The sequence below is a fragment of the Terrapene carolina genome, unplaced genomic scaffold, assembly GCF_002925995.2.
Source record: "Terrapene carolina triunguis isolate 2854851 unplaced genomic scaffold, T_m_triunguis-2.0 Scaffold113, whole genome shotgun sequence".
NCBI classification, from domain to species: domain Eukaryota; kingdom Metazoa; phylum Chordata; order Testudines; family Emydidae; genus Terrapene; species Terrapene triunguis.
Window position 1 is genome coordinate 15895279 of NW_020664464.1, and position 16567 is coordinate 15911845.

At 41.8% G+C, this 16567-nt stretch overlaps 1 protein-coding gene across 1 annotated transcript in view; it reads right to left on the reverse strand.

Moving 5' to 3' along the window:
• PUM3 (pumilio RNA binding family member 3) overlaps positions 1-16567 on the reverse strand; it is a 38772-nt gene that overhangs the window by 14077 nt on the left and 8128 nt on the right. Inside the window, exons 5-13 of the mRNA XM_024200178.3 lie at positions 15987-16062; positions 14903-14996; positions 14554-14620; positions 13045-13219; positions 11202-11305; positions 9959-10037; positions 8152-8250; positions 6516-6569; positions 2792-2872 (exon numbers count right to left, since the gene is read on the reverse strand). Of these exons, the coding sequence (XP_024055946.1) occupies positions 2792-2872; positions 6516-6569; positions 8152-8250; positions 9959-10037; positions 11202-11305; positions 13045-13219; positions 14554-14620; positions 14903-14996; positions 15987-16062 (829 nt within the window). The remainder of the gene's footprint in view (positions 1-2791; positions 2873-6515; positions 6570-8151; positions 8251-9958; positions 10038-11201; positions 11306-13044; positions 13220-14553; positions 14621-14902; positions 14997-15986; positions 16063-16567) is intronic.

The window sequence follows — 16567 nt, forward strand, 5'->3', positions numbered from 1 at the left end:
CTCTGGGCAATTTCAGTATATTTTACAGTCCATACTGTTTGTAAGTAACCCTTCTGCTTTTTAAAATCCCTTGTTTCCACCAAGGAAATCCTTCCAACAACATCTGGTAGAAGATGAAGTGAACAATTGAACCAGTACCTCTTCACCCTTTGTCTCCCAAAAAACATGCTAATAAAGATTATGCTGGGGGTGGGGGAAGTGGAGGGGAGTGACTGGGCAGAAGACAGCAAGGCTCTTGTTATTACATAAAAATATGAAGAAAATGCACAAAATCAGGTAAAATTTTGTTTAGTGGAAAAATGTGCACATTTTACACACACTGCTTTAGGATATCCAAAGTATTAATCTGGCACTGGCTTCTGGATTAGATAATGTGCTTTTCATTTCTGTAGTCTTCACACTTCTGGCCTTATCCAGAGAAAGAAAAAGGTTGAGAACCCCTGCTCTAGGGGGTAAATATGACAAATAAGACACCGGGGAGCTCAAAAGACTATACTGAAAATTTGCAAGAGAAAATATGGACTTTGGGGATAATAAGTTTTAAGTTGATTTCCTGTGGAATTCTTAGGGAGAATTAAAGCAAATTCCCCAACTCGAGTTATGCAAAAAAATAGCCTTTTGAAGCTATGCACTGAGGAGAGGGTCATTGTTAGCTGACTATCTATTACAGAAGGCCAAGATCAGTAAAGAAACAGCTGATCTGCCCAGTCTCTGTTCTGGAGCTAAGAGAGATGAACTTGTATCCAAAGGGGAAAAGCCAGTTGTGGGTTTTGAAGAACTGAAACCTACCAGAGGCCAAGGCTGGAGTTTGGAGTGACCTCTGGTAAGCTTTTTCACATGCGTGTAGGTTCCTTTATTGTTTTTATGTTTTCTCTGTAATGCTTCTACCTTAGGAATAAATTTATTTGCTTAGAAGGAGCTGTGTGGTAACCTATACTTGTGGGCAATACACTGGTCATAGCCCTCAGAGAGAAAGCAAACCACAGGCACTGGCCTTTTTAGGCAGTCTGGCTAGCTGGAGATATCATAATGTAAGGCAGGGAGCTGTGCAGCATACGGTCAGGAGCAGTACAACACGCATCACCACCCAAGAGAGGTGATAACTGGGAGCTGAAAGCATAAAGGTGGTTGCCCTTGGTGGGCCATGGAGCAGGAATACAGGTGCACTTGCCCTGAAACTGTAATATTCTTTAGCCAATTTTAAATTTGACTTTTACATGTCAAACCTCATTGCCTACTCTCTGGTATATAGTGCCATCTCTCTAATAGCCATTGGTCTTCATTTTTAATCAGAAGAGCTGACTTTTAGTCCTAACTGATAATCTGAGACATTTCTATTTCCTTCTTTTCTTACTTTGTTCTGCTAGTTTGACCTACTAAGTTGATACTTCAAGCTCTTGGGCATTATCTCGGATTAATATTTTGATCACCTGAACCAAAAATCTTTGAATTTTCTTGTTAAAAAAGACAAAAAAACCAAACTAACAAAAAAACACCTATACCTTTCCCAGGCATTTGGCCAGGTTTCTTCAACTTCTCTTGGCAGTTTAATACAAATCTCTGTCACTTTGAGAAATCCAAACTTAGTTATTTTTCAATTTGCACTACATTTCTACCAAAGACAATCTTCATTACAATAGAATGTTGTGCAGTAAGAAACTACATCAGGGGTGGGCAAACTTTTTAGCCCAAGGGCCACATCTGTGTGGGGAAATTGCATGCAGGGCCATGAATGTAGGGCTGGGGCAGGGGGATGAGGTGTGGGAGGGAAGGAGTACGGGGTGTAGGAGGGAGTGTGGTGTGCAGGAAGGGGCTCAGGGCAAGGGGTTGCAGCAGAGGAAGGGTGCAGCAGGGGGCTCAGGGCAGTGGTTTGGGGTGCAGAAGGGGTGCGGCAGGGGGTTGGGGTGCAGGGTGGCAGGAGTGGTTTCGGGTGCAGGCTCTGCTAAGGCAGGCTCCCTGCCTGCCCTGGCCTTGCGCTGCTCCCGGAAGCAGCTGGCACCAATGTCCCTGCGGCCCCTGGGGGAAGAGGGGGGAAGGGCGGGCGGCAAGGAGTGCTCTACGCGCTGCCCTCACCTGTGGGTTCCATACCCGAAGCTCCCATTGGCCGGATCCAAAGCCCTGAGGGGCCGGATCCAGCCCGTGAGCTGTAGTTTGCCCACCCCTGAACTACATAGTGCTCGGTTGTAATCCTTAGATGGGTCAAATGAAATATCTGTTCTACGAGTCTTCTAGCACTGAAGAAACTTAGTTGAACTAGTGAGAGCTCTCAAAGTCATCTATTACTTGTAGTCTATTTTGAAGAATTTCAGTTAAGAGAAAATCCAGAATTTTGTAAAGTCAATAAATGAAATGAAGTTCAATATACTTTAAATTTCTAGCACAACCAGTCCCTAGCTAGGTCAACAGAAGTACAAAGTAGGGTTTCCAGTAGATTTTAGATCTAGTTTGAAGACTGTAGTAAAGGGGATATGCATCTGAAGAAGTGAGGTTCTTACCCACGAAAGCTTATGCTCCCAATACTTCTGTTAGTCTTAAAGGTGCCACAGGACCCTCTGTTGCTTTTTATAAATTACATAAACATTCAAAACCTTCACCAAGGCCTCCTCATGCTAAGAAAAATCATAATCGTTACTGTATGCATTGAAATAAAGACAGAGAGAACTCAAGACAAACAATAGTTTGAAAAACATGGCTAGAAGTCATATATTAGTATCCTAAGTATGAATGACCTCTTTTGTTAATTGCATTGGTAACATTTAATAGAATATTTTAGGAAAATTCAACTACTTACAGATATGATTAGCTGTTTCATGAGCTTGGTATCATCAATGCAATCAAATGCTGCTAGCAAGACCAAGTGAGAGAATTCACCCTGTAAGGGCAAGGCATCAAGAAGGTTTAGAGACATGCAATGCTGCCCTACATACATATCATTTCCTAAATGTTAGCTGTGATGAAAACTTGCCCAAATTGTGAAAAACTACACTAAGATCTGATGAATGATTTCCTCTAATGACTGGCTGAAGTAGTCCTACAACATACAATTATTTTCTGGAGGCAACGTTTATAATAAAAGCATCTTGTTTAAAACAAAAGTGATAAAAATCAGAGCTGTCTCTATAAACTGATGAATTTCCCTGTCTAGACAGCTGTGCAGCATGCTGCACTCTCAATAATTGCCAACTGGATTCTATGAATATTCATCCATTTGAGGACAAAGATTTGCTTTACAGAATAAAAAGTAAAATCTTATTTCTCCAGTAGCTTTACCTTACAGTCAACATCTTTCACCAGATTTCTGGAGAGCAAGTCTCAGTGAAATCCAAACCTACAGGATAAGGGCAAGATCCAACTCCCATAGATGTCAATGAGACACTTTCCACCAACTTCCCTAAGAGCACAACCAGGAGGTCTTGGCACAGTTCTTAACTCTTAGCTACCTGTTGTCTCTCACAAAGTGATTCATATATGCATATACTATAGCTTTTTTCATCTAACAAAACAGGAGCTGCTATACTGAAACAGACCAACAAGTCATTTCCATTAGTGGCCAAAGCTGGATGCTTCAAATAAAAGTTATTATTCCAATAATTCTCCAAACTGAACAATATGATACTGTGGAAGAAGGCAGATGGAGAAGGAAAGATTTCTTCATGGTTCCAGATGGCAGCTAGCTTTTGCTGTAAAGCATGTGCCATAATAGCTAGTGAAAAGGAGCAGCAAACAGGGGAGTTCTATGAAGGAGTTCTCCAGGTGAAGCAGGTGTGACTACGTGACCCTTGGGGTAAGTTTGTTACGTTTGTTTGCTTGCTGTGTGCCTGCTTCAATGAAGCTTATAGTGCGGTCTGTTTGGGGGACCATGTGCTGAGCCTAGTGGCCTGGTAGGCAAGGCTGAGAGTATTTTAATGAGACTTTGATCCCTAATCCCTTTAGGATCCGTTAACCAGCAGGCAGGGCTACTTGGGGAGAACAGGGGTTTAAAAAGCCAGTTCCTAAGTGACCAGAGGAGCTAGTGAACAGGAGCAGCAAACCTGGGAATTTTGCGAGGGAGTGTGAGCGCCAGATACACCTAACATTCTTCACACATACAACCCCAACAAAAAAAACCCCAAACCCAGAAAACAAACTCATGGCTCTGAGAGATCAAGTATGGACTCTTGATGCCAGAGTGGCTGAATTGGAAGATATGAGGGAGACCGAGAGGTACGTAGATGAGACTTTCCGGGACACGGTAGAATAATCCCACCCCTAACCTGGCCTTTGTGCTGTTGAGGAAGAAAGTTTTGCAGAGGAGAATATCAAACCGGAGCAGAAGGAAATGGTCCCATAGCTGGAATCCTCCCTCTTTCCAGATGACGTCATGGTATCCTCTCACAATGAAGATATTCCTCTTGGGCAGGAAGCCCCACTTATTAGAAAGAGATAGGTAACTGTAATGGGGGATTCGATTGTTAGAAATATAGATAGTTGGGTTTGTGATGACTGGGAGACCTGCATGGTGAATTGCCTGCTGGATGCAAAAGTTACAGATCTCTTGAGACATATGGACAGACTTATGTGCAGTGCCAGGGAGGAGCTGGTGATCATGGTACATGTAGGTACCAATGACATAGGGAAATGTAGGAGAGAGGTCCTGAAGGCCAAATTTAGGCTGCTAGGTAGGAGAGTAAAGTCCAGGATCTCCATGGTAGCAGACTCTGCAATGCATCCAGTTTGACATGCAGAACTGCAGGGTCTCAATGCATGGATGAGACAGTGTAGGGAGAACGGTTTTAAATTTATTAGGGAACTTTTGGGAAAGAAGGAGTCTATACATGAAGGATGGGCTCCACCTAAACGAAAACAGAACCAGATTGCTGGCATGTAAAATTCAAAAGGTTGTAGGAGTTTTTAAACTAAGAGCTTGGAGGAAAGCCAACAGGTGCAGATGAGCACATGGTTCAGACAGAGACATCCCTTAGGGGATGTAGACGCTCTATATTCTAGTAAAGAGTAGAGGATAGAAGTTGATAAAGCACAGGTAGGAAACAAAGAGAAACAGTCAAATGAAAAAAAGAGTCCCTCTCAAATACATCATGTGAAGGCAGACAACTAAATATTGACAAATTTTATAAGTGCTTGTACACAAATGCTAGAATTCTAAATACACCCTTACCCCGATATAACGCAACCCGATATAACACGAATTCTGATATAACGCGGTAAAGCAGTGCTCCGGGGGGGGGGGGGGGGGCTGCGCACTCCGGTGGATCAAAGCAAGTTCGATATAACACGGTTTCACCTATAACGCGGTAAGATTTTTTGGCTCCAGAGGACAGCGTTATATCGAGGTAGAGGTGTAGTAAGATAAGTGAACCTGAGTGGCTGGTATTAAAGGAAGATACAGTAACTCCTCACTTAACGTTGAGTTATGTTCCTGAAAAATGCAACTAAGTGAAACGATGTTAAGCGAATCCAATTTCGCCATAAGAAAGAATGTAAATGGAGGGGTTAGGTTCCAGGGAAATTTTTTTTTTGCCATGCAGTACAGTACTATAGTTGGGAGGTGCCCCCGCCTTACCCCACGCAGGCACAGCCCACTGGTACTGGAGACAATGAGGCAGGCAAGGAGGCTGAAGGTGCTGTGGGCTAGAAGCACGTTGCGCAGCAGCAGCGGCGGCAGCTTCCCCTACTCTAGCACCAGGGGCAGGGGGCTCAACCCTCGGCCCGCCCACGCCCCCCTCTTAACCCGCCTCTTCTCCTCCCCCCCTTTACTCCGCACACCGTGTCCTCGTTCCTCACCACTCCCTCCCCTGCCTCCTGCCCGCAGCAATCAGCTGGCTTGCAGCATTCAGGAGGGAGAAGCTAGGACTCGGTGCGCAGGCTCCCACCTCCCTCCCCTGCCTCCCCAACGCCGCAAGCCAGCTGATTGCCGCAGGCAGGAGGCAGGGGAGGGAGTATTTCTCTGAGTATTTCACACAGTAACAAGGAAGAGAAATATTTTGAAAAAAATTAGAAAGATAATAGATGTGCAGCACCTGCACAAGGTGCAGGAAACACAGTATACTGGGTACTTGTAAGATACTTTACTAGCATGAAATACAACCCCAGCTAGTGAGCTTTTTATTCTTGCACAGTCTTTCCTCAAAAATCATAGAATCATAGATCATAGATTATTAGGGTTGGAAGGGACCTCAGGAGATCATCTAGTCCAACCCCCTGCTCAAAGCAGGATCAATCCCCAACTAAATCCCCAAATGGCCCCCTCAAGGATTGAACTCACAACCCTGGGTTTAGCAGGCCAACGCTCAAACCACTGAGCTATCCCTCCCCCCCCAAATGTATATTATGTATATTAACATTTGATACAGTTAAGCATCAGTATTTTAAGACTAAGTTTACTATCAAGACTGCAGTTTCAGAGTTTGTTCTAACTTCATAATAAATTCAAATTCATAGTTTGTAAATTGGGAATGATTTGACACTTATGAAAATGCTTCAGTGACTACTTCAATATAAGGTTTATAAACACTCACAGTAGCTATTTTTTCAACATATGTCTTCATGGTTTTCATAATGATTTTTCTGTCCTATCCAAAGAAGAGGGAGAAACATTAGTAAGCCTTTGTCAACAATTTAATAACTAAGTTGCTATTTGCAGCTTCTTTATATGAATTTAATTTCAACTCATTTCTTAAAAAGAAGAAATTACTATTATAAGCATTACTTTTGCAACTGAGACTGTGAAATGTTAGACCCAAATTCTGTGGCAAGACTCAGCACAGTAGAGAAACCCTGGGTTTTTTTGCAAGATTGGGCTGGCTGGGGGGAGAACTGAGAAAGAGCAGCTGCTATCAAATTAAATATATTTGAAAGGTAAAGTCTGTTTGCCTAATGGACATCCTGTAGCTGCTGATTTCCTGCTGTGTACAGGAGAAGGTCAGTCTGCCAACCCCCCCCCCATGCCCAGACAGTCAGTTCATTGTGGCACAGCTCCTACAGAAAACAAGATGGAACTCTTATCCCACATACCTCAACTCCTCCTCTAGGGCAGACATCTGCTCAGCAAGGCTTCTAAACTATGCATCAGCAGGGACTCTGTTCTCAAGGGGCTTCACTAGGAGTATCTCCTCCAAAAGACTTCCTCTCCGGCCTTCATTTTTGGCCCTTCAGCCACTGCTCTGTCTCTTTTTACCATCCTACTTAAGGCCCATGCCCTATCAAGGTAGGTAGACTTAAATTACAAGTTCATTAAAATAATATATATGTAACTTTATTTCTTTTCACTTAAGGTATGTCTACATAGCAGCTGGGAGCATGCTTTCCAGCACAGATAGTGCACTAAGACGACAAATGTAGCCGCAGCAGCCTTAGCAGCATCTCAGGCTAACCATCCAAGTATGTACCTGGGTGGTCGAATGGGCTTGTACTTGGGCAGCTAGCCTGAGCCACTGCAGCTACACTACTATTTTAGTGCACTAACTCAAGCAGAGCTAGTGTATGTCCATTTACCTGTGCTGGAACGCACACTCCCCGCTGCTGTGTAGACATACCCTTACGTGGAAGGTTCCATGTAATTTCTGAAAGCGCTCCTGACACCCCAGCACCTAAAGCAGAGCAGGTAACTGCTATCCCTTACATGGCTTGACATATCATCAACTCTTGAAGGAGAAACCCTAAACACAAGTCTTGGCAAACAGAGAAGCCTTTCAGTTTATTTATAATTTTAAGCTTTTAAAGTAAGTTAAAAATGTTCTACATTATAAGCTTCTTTACCGTTCTTTCCCCACCTCCAAATTTCCTCCAGCTACAGGAAATCTAAGGGATAGATACTGAGGACATTGTAACACATTCAAAAAGTTAAAAGCACTATCTGGTGGCCTCCATAATTTTTTTTTTAAAGAAGTTTTTCCATTGTAAAAAATTGTGTGGCCATTTCCACCCTCAAATACAGAGTTTATATTTGCTAATAGGTCAGGGACATGGTTTGGCCCATTTTCATGCATGCCCTGACAAAGTAATCTATACAGCGTAATTGCATTAGTGCAAAGATCACTGGAAAAAGCAATACACAACAGTCTCAGGCACAAACAAAATCAAAGTTTCCAACGACAGCAGAGCCAACTAAGAACCTATTGCATAGGGGCGAGTAGGCTAAAGTGCATACTGTACCTTGGGTGTACCATGCCATAAAGCATGCATGGCTACTCGGGCTCCATCATGTGTATGTGCCAGGTAGATTACTGCTTCTCTGATTGCTTCAATCATTTCCTGAGAAGAAAAGATAACTGGGGGATTATTTTTTGAGAAGAGTCTTAGAGAAAAGATACATATTTTACCTGTAACCCTGTGAAGAGTATCACTGTGCCTAGATCCACACTCTTGTATTGTGCCGGCCTATGCAATTGGCATCAAAAGGGTCCTAAAGCTGTAGAAATGCCTTTGACCTGTCTACACGTAAAAGTAAAGTTGACCTAGCTACATCGCTCAAGGCTGTGAAAAATTTTGAGCCCTGTGCAACATAGTTCATTTGACTTAACCCCACCATAGATGAAGGTAGGCTGACAGAAGAATTCTTCCATCAACCTAGTTACTATTTCTTGGAGATGGTTTACCCACATCAAAGGAAAAAACATTTCCATCAACATAGGAAGCATCTGCACTACAGTAGCATTGTTGAAGCCCCATAGCTGTGTCGATGCAGTGTAGACATATGCTTAGACTTCCCCTCTCAAAACTGTAAATCACAAGCATGGTGACTGGGAAGGAGTTACTGTGTTAGAACCTCTGTAGGTTCTTAAGTCAAGAGTCTAAACATCTTGGTATAGGATGTGAAAGAAATTTCAAAGGAAGGATGGGCAGATGGGCAAGCAGCCTTTTACATAGTATGGCCCTCCTCCTGCACCAATAAAGTCTTTGCCACAGACTCCAGAGTGTAGAATCAAGACCTATTGTCACTTTCAGAGATCCACCACTACAAGTAAGGTACCTTTGGACAGACTGTTAAAGAATCACTGCACACTTTCAAAAAGATATATTCGTTGCAGTTATTATGGGAACTGTTTTTTAGTTATTGCAAAATTTATTGTGAAATCTCATTAAAAACATTTGTTGTACACAATGGGACAAAATATTGTTTTATTGTGAGAATGCATAGTAACCATGGAATTACTAGAGAGACAAGGTGGGGGAGGTAATATCTTTTAGTGGACCAACTTCTGTGGGTGAGAGAGAAGCTTTCGAGCTACACTGAGCTCTTCAGGTAGAAGAGCTCGGTGTAGCTCAAAAGCTTGTCTCTCTCACCCACAGAAGTTGGTCCATTAAAAGATATTACCTCAGCCACCTTGTCTCTATAATATCCTGGGACCACCAGAGCTACAAACATCAAATTACTACGCATTACTGACATATATCTCCATCTCCTAGCGTCTCCATAGGTAGAGAGAAACTTCCAATCAAGATGACAATGCTCGTTTACATGAAGGGACTTCAACTTAATTAAGTATATGTGTAATAATGGAGGACAGGAGTATTTCTTGTTGCTATAAAAATTCCTAAATAATATATTTTTGTAATTATTACTCAAATTCTTTGAATGTTTGTTTTAAAGATAACCTGCAGCTAAATAAAAACAAGGGTATCCTACCAATAAGAGCCTTGTTTAAGGTTGTCTCCTAAAACAAGATAAAGGGGCTTATCACCATAATTTTAATGTTTAATATCTTTTTGGTATTTGTTTCAGGTCTACAAAGCACAGAATCTTCTAGAGTCAGGGCCAGTGTTTCAGAAGGAAGGAGTTGGTGAACTGCTACTTCAGGAAGCCTAAACACAATACACAAAAAACCCAGCAGAAACATTTGTGTGCTGAATATCCCACCTAGTTCACTATCTGGGGCATTTAACAAAACTCTAGTTAGTTCATAAAAAATACTGCAAGAAATTAAAACATTTATACTTAAGTCACTTTAGAAATACTTACAGATCTTTGTTTTGGGAGAGCATGGATGAAAAAGTCCAAAAATACTTTATGTACCAGTGAGTGCTTTATCACAGCCTCTCTGTGTGTGGGAAGGAGGGAAAAGACAAGAAAGTCACACATTCTTTCAAACACACAATTCCATTTTCTCTGGTCTAACTGTAGCTTGCAGTTATCTGTCTTATGATGCTGAAAATATTAGGATACTCTTTCAGTTTAGGAAGTCAGTCATAATAAGGAAGAGAAGTTACAACCAGCAGCCCTAATGAGGCATAAGCGAAGTGTCATAGACAAAGTATTCTTAGAGGCAACAACAAAAACAGTTCTTTTAAAGCAGGGGTGGACAAACTTTTTGGCCTGAGGGCCGCATCAGGTTTCGGAAATTGTATGGAGGGCTGGTTAGGGGAGGAGGTCATGGCCCGGTCTCCTCCCTCTCCCCCGGGACTCCTGCCCCATCCACCCCCCCCCCACCCGACTGCCCCCGGAACCCCTGCCCCCGACCGCCCCATCCAACCCCTCCTCTCATTCCTGACTGCCCCGGGAACCCCTGCCCCTGACTGTTCCCCACTGGCCCATCCAACCCTCCCTCCTTCCTGACTGCCCCCTGGGAGCTCTGCCCCCTTATTTCCTGTCCTCTGACCGTCCTGACCCCTATCCCCACCCCCAACCACCACCCCAAACTCCCCTGCCCTCTAGCCAACTCCCCCCGCCCCCGCTCCCTGCCCCCTTACCACGCTGCCTGGAGCACCGATGGCTGGCGGCGCTACAGCAGCGCCGCCCGGCTGGAGCCAGCCACGCCACCGCGCAGCACAGAGCACCGACTCAGGCTTGGCTCTGCAGCTGTGCTGCCCTGCCGCCCAGAGCATTGCACCTGCGGCGGAGCGAGCTGAGGCTGCGGGGAAGAGGGAACAGCGGGGGAGGAGCCGGGCAGTAGCCTCTGGGCCAGGAGCTATGGGGCCAGGCAGGAGGGTCCCATGGGCCGTAGTTTGCCCCCCTCTGTTTTAAAGTGTGAAAAAGTCAATCAAGAACTGCACTTTTGCACACCTTGCAGGATGTTTTTCCAAGAGACCTAGTGGGTGGAATTACAGTCAGTCACTATGGCTTTAGTAGTAAATGTGGCTGAACAGGAAAGAAAACAGCACTTTTTGCAGTGTGACCACAATATCCCCCCTCCCCCATCAACATACACAATTGTCATGTCTCTGATTGTCATGTCTTGTCTTCAAAAAGTTAATTTTGGCCTTACTTTTGTGCCATTGGGGTAAGAATCTGTTTCATTTCATCCATAATGGCCTCTTGCTTTTCAGGATGAGCCTCTAATACTTTGTCCAGTGTAGGGTAAACTGGGGACTGAAATGAAAAACACCCCACACAAGGTTTAATTATTACTGCTGCTTTTCAGGTTCTAAAGAAAAAAGTTTTCTTCATCATCCATTCACAATTTGAGAAGGAAAAACACCCCACAGTATATGCAACAACCTTCATATCTTAATTTAGTTTTGTGGGTGTTTAAACAAAATTAAGTTACACCATTTTAAAGATGTCAAAAAGAGTTATAATTTAAAACTAAACAAATGTATACAAATTAAGCAAAAGCAAACAAACTGATCTACACTTGTACACTAACATATATTTCCAGATATTCATAACATCGTCAGGCATTACATGGAGAAATAAGAGAATCAGCCAAAGGCAACATGCTAAGTACATATATTTATGTGCCTCTCTCCCTGTAAGATTTCAAAGCATCAGGGCTAGGCATGGCAACACATCAGTTGGATTATAAATTACTATCCAATAGAACAGAAAGAGAAAACCTCCTGGAATTTTCCTATCCAAGACTATGCTGGTCCATCAAATACGAGAGCCCCTTTTGGGGTTCAGCCCATCAATTCACACTGGTAACTATTCCAAGAGAAGCTGCTCTTAGCAGAGCCAGCTGATAAGACAGAATGTTCCAGTGACCAGCATCTCATTAAAAGGAAGGGGAAAAAAGAGCTGGAAGTCTTTAGTAAGGAGTATGCTATAAATCATTATAAAACCAAAGCTCTGAAGAACTAAGGTCTTGCAATATTAGGATTCTTGGCTTCAGAAGAAAGTGAAATGATTTTCCTGGTCAATTGTTAAATCTGGTGTCTGTATAGAGAATTGACTCCCAAACCCTTAAGAATTAGAATTCCTAATAAAACTTTTTTCCATGACACTTCATCCAGTGCTCCTTCTCTAACATGTACATTTGTTACTTTTGTTTCCACATTAGGATAAAAGAGTAATTATTGCAATTTGAAGACAAAGGCAAAAATACTGAATTTCAAACTAAGAACACACTCGCAACTGTTGTACAGGCAATTTGGGGGGGGGGGGGGGACAAAAAAAGTATACTGCATGTTTAATTTATATCTTTAGGGTTCTGTTTTATTCCCAGCTAACATTATGTATTCATAGCCAGGGGAAAATATGCACATCTCTGAGGACGACGCAAAGATTTTAGTAACACAAATAAAAAGATGACTTGTCAAGGGGAAATAAATCCTATTGGCTCAGAAGACAAGTGTTTCTTAAATTTAAATGTATCTGAATCAGAGTAGTAAATGCAAGTGGTAATTTTTCTTTATATATCTAATAGATTTTGTGTTAGGAAGCAAAATTTCTCTCAAATGTTATTTTCTAAATGCTTGGCTAGTTTATGGTTGACATTTTCGACTCCAGGTTAATTTACAGACTTCACATTGGACAAGTTAAAAGGTTACTTTTGTCACTTACATAATAGATTTGGTGTTGAATAGGATGATGGGGAAGACAGTTAAGTCAACGAGGGATGAGATTTTCAAAGGAGGCTGAGGGATTTGGGTGCCCAATTTACTTATGCTCCTTTGAAAAATCCCAGCCTATGTTAAACGAAAGCAAAAACCCACTAATATATACTGGAAATGTGCTGTTAACCATTAATCTGAAACATGAAAAACAAGTTTACAGGTGGGCCATCCTTCAGGACATAAATTAATTTAAGGCTAGCAGATAAGGGGAATGACACAGTAACACCATGAATAAAATATCAGACTAGAAGTGGAGGAAGGACCAAACATTACCTTGTAAACTTGGAACGTATTCCCGTAGAGCTCTTCTGTTAGCATGTTCCTTTGCTCCAGAATGGCTTTATCATTGTACGCATACTCTACCACAGCAGATGCTTCAGAATGGCGGAGCATTTTTTTTACCTCACCTTTAAAGCTTTTAATTATTTCTGCAACTTGTGGTTTTGTTCTGTACCACGTGTAAAGATGGACACCGAGAGAGAGGAGATTAGGGAAAAGAGATGTTAGTAGCTTTATTTTTGGAAATGTATATATTTAAGTGATTAAGTATTAGCACAATAATACAACAAAGACAGGCATCTACACCTGGGACCTTAACTAAACACCTACTATGAAAATACAGTTAGAAAAGCTAACAAAAAGCTCATGTCTATGGTGGTAACAGTAGCGCTGCAACTGAGTCCCCCTGAGCTTCTCACTGGCATCCACAGATATGAAGGGAGCTCACCATCAGTTAACGCTACTGCAAGCGCCATTAACTGCAACTTAAAGTCTCTGCTTGGAAATGTGTGGACTGAATAGGTATGCTGATGGGGTGTGTTAACCATCTGAGTCATCTGGTGCCTGTAGGTGGCTGTGGTCTTGGATCCATCTAGGCCGTCTCACTCAACCTTTGTTTCCCTGTCAGCTCTGCAATAGTGTAGCAGCAGAGAGGGAAGGGTGAGGAGCACATGGGCCATACCTACACTACAGGTGCCACAGCTAGTCAGCATAACCCTGTGTGCAAATGCAGATTACAGAGACAGAAGGGGGTTTTCTGTCACTGTAGGAAACCTGCCCAAGCAATGGTAGATAAAGCAATGGAAGCACTCTTCCCATCAACCTAGCTGCATCTATACCAGGAGTTAGGTCAGCAGAGCTACATCGCTCAGGGGGTGGATTTTTCACCCCCATCAGCCCTGTAGCTATGTGAATCTAAGTTTTAAGTCTAGGTCAGGCCACAGCTAAGCTCCATAAACCTAGCTGAAGGAAAGAGAAGAAGAAGATGACCAGTGACAGTCTGTCTACCAGAGCAAGGTCAGAGCAAGCTATGAACAAACAGAAAGCTCCTTGTTCCACAGTAGGGGTGCACATTTATTTTAGGAGACTTTGGATAAACTCTGCAGGGGGTGGGAGGACATTTTTCTGCACTACTGTAACCTTGACAAAGGGAAGGGCATATCTTTGTAGGACTTTATTATACACTGAACAAGGGACGGTTTTGAGAGTGTTTTTTTCCCCTCTCTTTTGCACTTGTAGTCTGGTTTTTTTATTTGCTGTTCAGAATTTCTGAGAAGAGAAAGCCTATCCTGTGACAAGGAGACTGTATTATGGACAGCACGTAGTTTGCAATCCTCACTCCCAAATACACTACCAAGATAATTTCACATGGAGGGGACAGCCTGGGCCAAAGCCATTATTCATGATACACAGATTAATAATAAAGAAGTACATTCACATTCCAAAATTAACAATATATGTAAGAAAAAAAACATAAAAACTGGTTTACTTCTTCATACGCACCCATACATAAGAAACTTCTTTACAATATTTCTGGAATATTTGGATTTGCTCAATTCTAGTAGGCTATCTGGGGAGAAAAAGACAAAGAGCAGTTAGTTTTTATCACCCCTTGAAATTGCATGTTTGTTTACTTTCCTACAAAACAAAACAAAACTAAAAGCCATTGCTCAGTAACCTTTTGCACTCAAGCAGGAATTAATTTATCAGAAAGTGATACCTAAAGAGAAAAAAGTAACTCAAACATGTGTACCAATAGAATTTTGGGAGCAAAGAAATACATTAAGGAGAGCTACATTATACAAAACAGTGCCAATTTCCAAAGCAAATACGATATAAAAAGGAAAAATACCTTTTAATTCTTCAAATGTCTCTTGCCTTTGCTTGTCATTGCCATACTGAATGAAACACTGGATAACTCGAGTTGAGTCATGTGCAAATGCCATCTGTAAGATAAACATTTTTATTATCCCAGCCTTTTGCGTGACATTACGTGGCAAAAGTTTATTTTAACACATTTACACTGTTAAGAGTATAGTTTTATGCAGCACATAGGATGCTATGGCAAATAGATGCTATATAAATAAAATACATTATAAAGAAACAAACAAGTTTTAAACTAAGTGTAGTTTTAACAGTTTTCATTGCTCCAGTATTTCTTTACCAAACAGACTACAATCAATACCTGCTACTGCAGGCAATGGAATGTTTTGTGATCATCTGTAAATATGTACCATAAATATTGAATATTTTATTGATTGGAACAGCCCCATGAGATGCACATCCTGTTTTCTTGAGACTCTCACAGGGACAACAGTCACGCAGTCTCACCCTAGCACAAGACAATATGATCAGGATGCTCAATCTAACACAGGAGGCAGCACCGAGCAGCCACAATTTCAATTCATTTTAAAACCCAAGAGTTGACTATGCTTCACTACAATACACAGTGAACATACACACCCAAAAAATGAAGTAAAAATAATGAGACTGTTAGTATTTAAAATGTAATGGTAGAAATGTGCACCAGGGCATTAACTTTGGTGTAGGGTTTTTAAGAGAATCAATCGCAAAAATCCACTACAACTCTTACTGAAACTGCAAGTTAACCAAAGTTCACTTATATCCAATGGGAATTTTCGAGATTAGAATGCTGGCTAGCTGGCTAACAAGTCCCCTTTAAAGCCAGCTGATCAGCAGTTTTCCTGGCACTATTATCCTAAAAGACTGGGAGCACAGAGTGCAACCTTTTCAAACCCAATTTCTTCATTCACTGAAACCTTGTTCTATCTGGATATTTTCAATGTCCCCCGTAGCTTCTGGATAAACAGGGTTGTACTGTATAGTTCACAAGGTCATTTAGTGCAACACAGAAAGGGGTTTATCAACTTGCCCACTTTGATTTTTAATTACGTGTGTTACTGTATTTTTCTTACAGTTTTAATTTTCCCCTGAAGCAGTTTATGTAGTTCATTTATTAGCTTCTCTCGCTTCTCCTTGTCACAGTTTTTCCTACAAACAAAAACAGACAAGCAGGAGAATCTTAGATGAGAAAGCAGCTTTTTGGAAATACAAAAATAACTGGAAGTCATGAGCTAAAAAGCAAGGCAGCCAAAAAATTTTTTTTTAAAATGAGCTCCCACAAGGCCACATTTAGGTATCCATTTATGAAAGTCCTGGCCAGAAGCATAAGTATTTTTCACTCCCTAAGAGTAAGGACAGATCATCAAATTTCAAAGAGCCTCAGCCAGTGGGACTCTAAGGTCCTGAGCATTTTACAGGATCAGGCCTCAAATTATCTTAATCTAAATGATCTCCCCTTAATTTATGCCCACTTATTATTATTATTGTACATTTTTACAAAGATCAACCCAGGTGCCTCAAGACTATTTCTACTGTCAGCCATCAAAATTTAACTTGAGAACTCCAGAGAATTCTAATTCAAGCTAATTAAATTATAATCTATTCATGAAATTTACTTGGAGAAATACAAGCATACCCATTCATGAAGGTACCA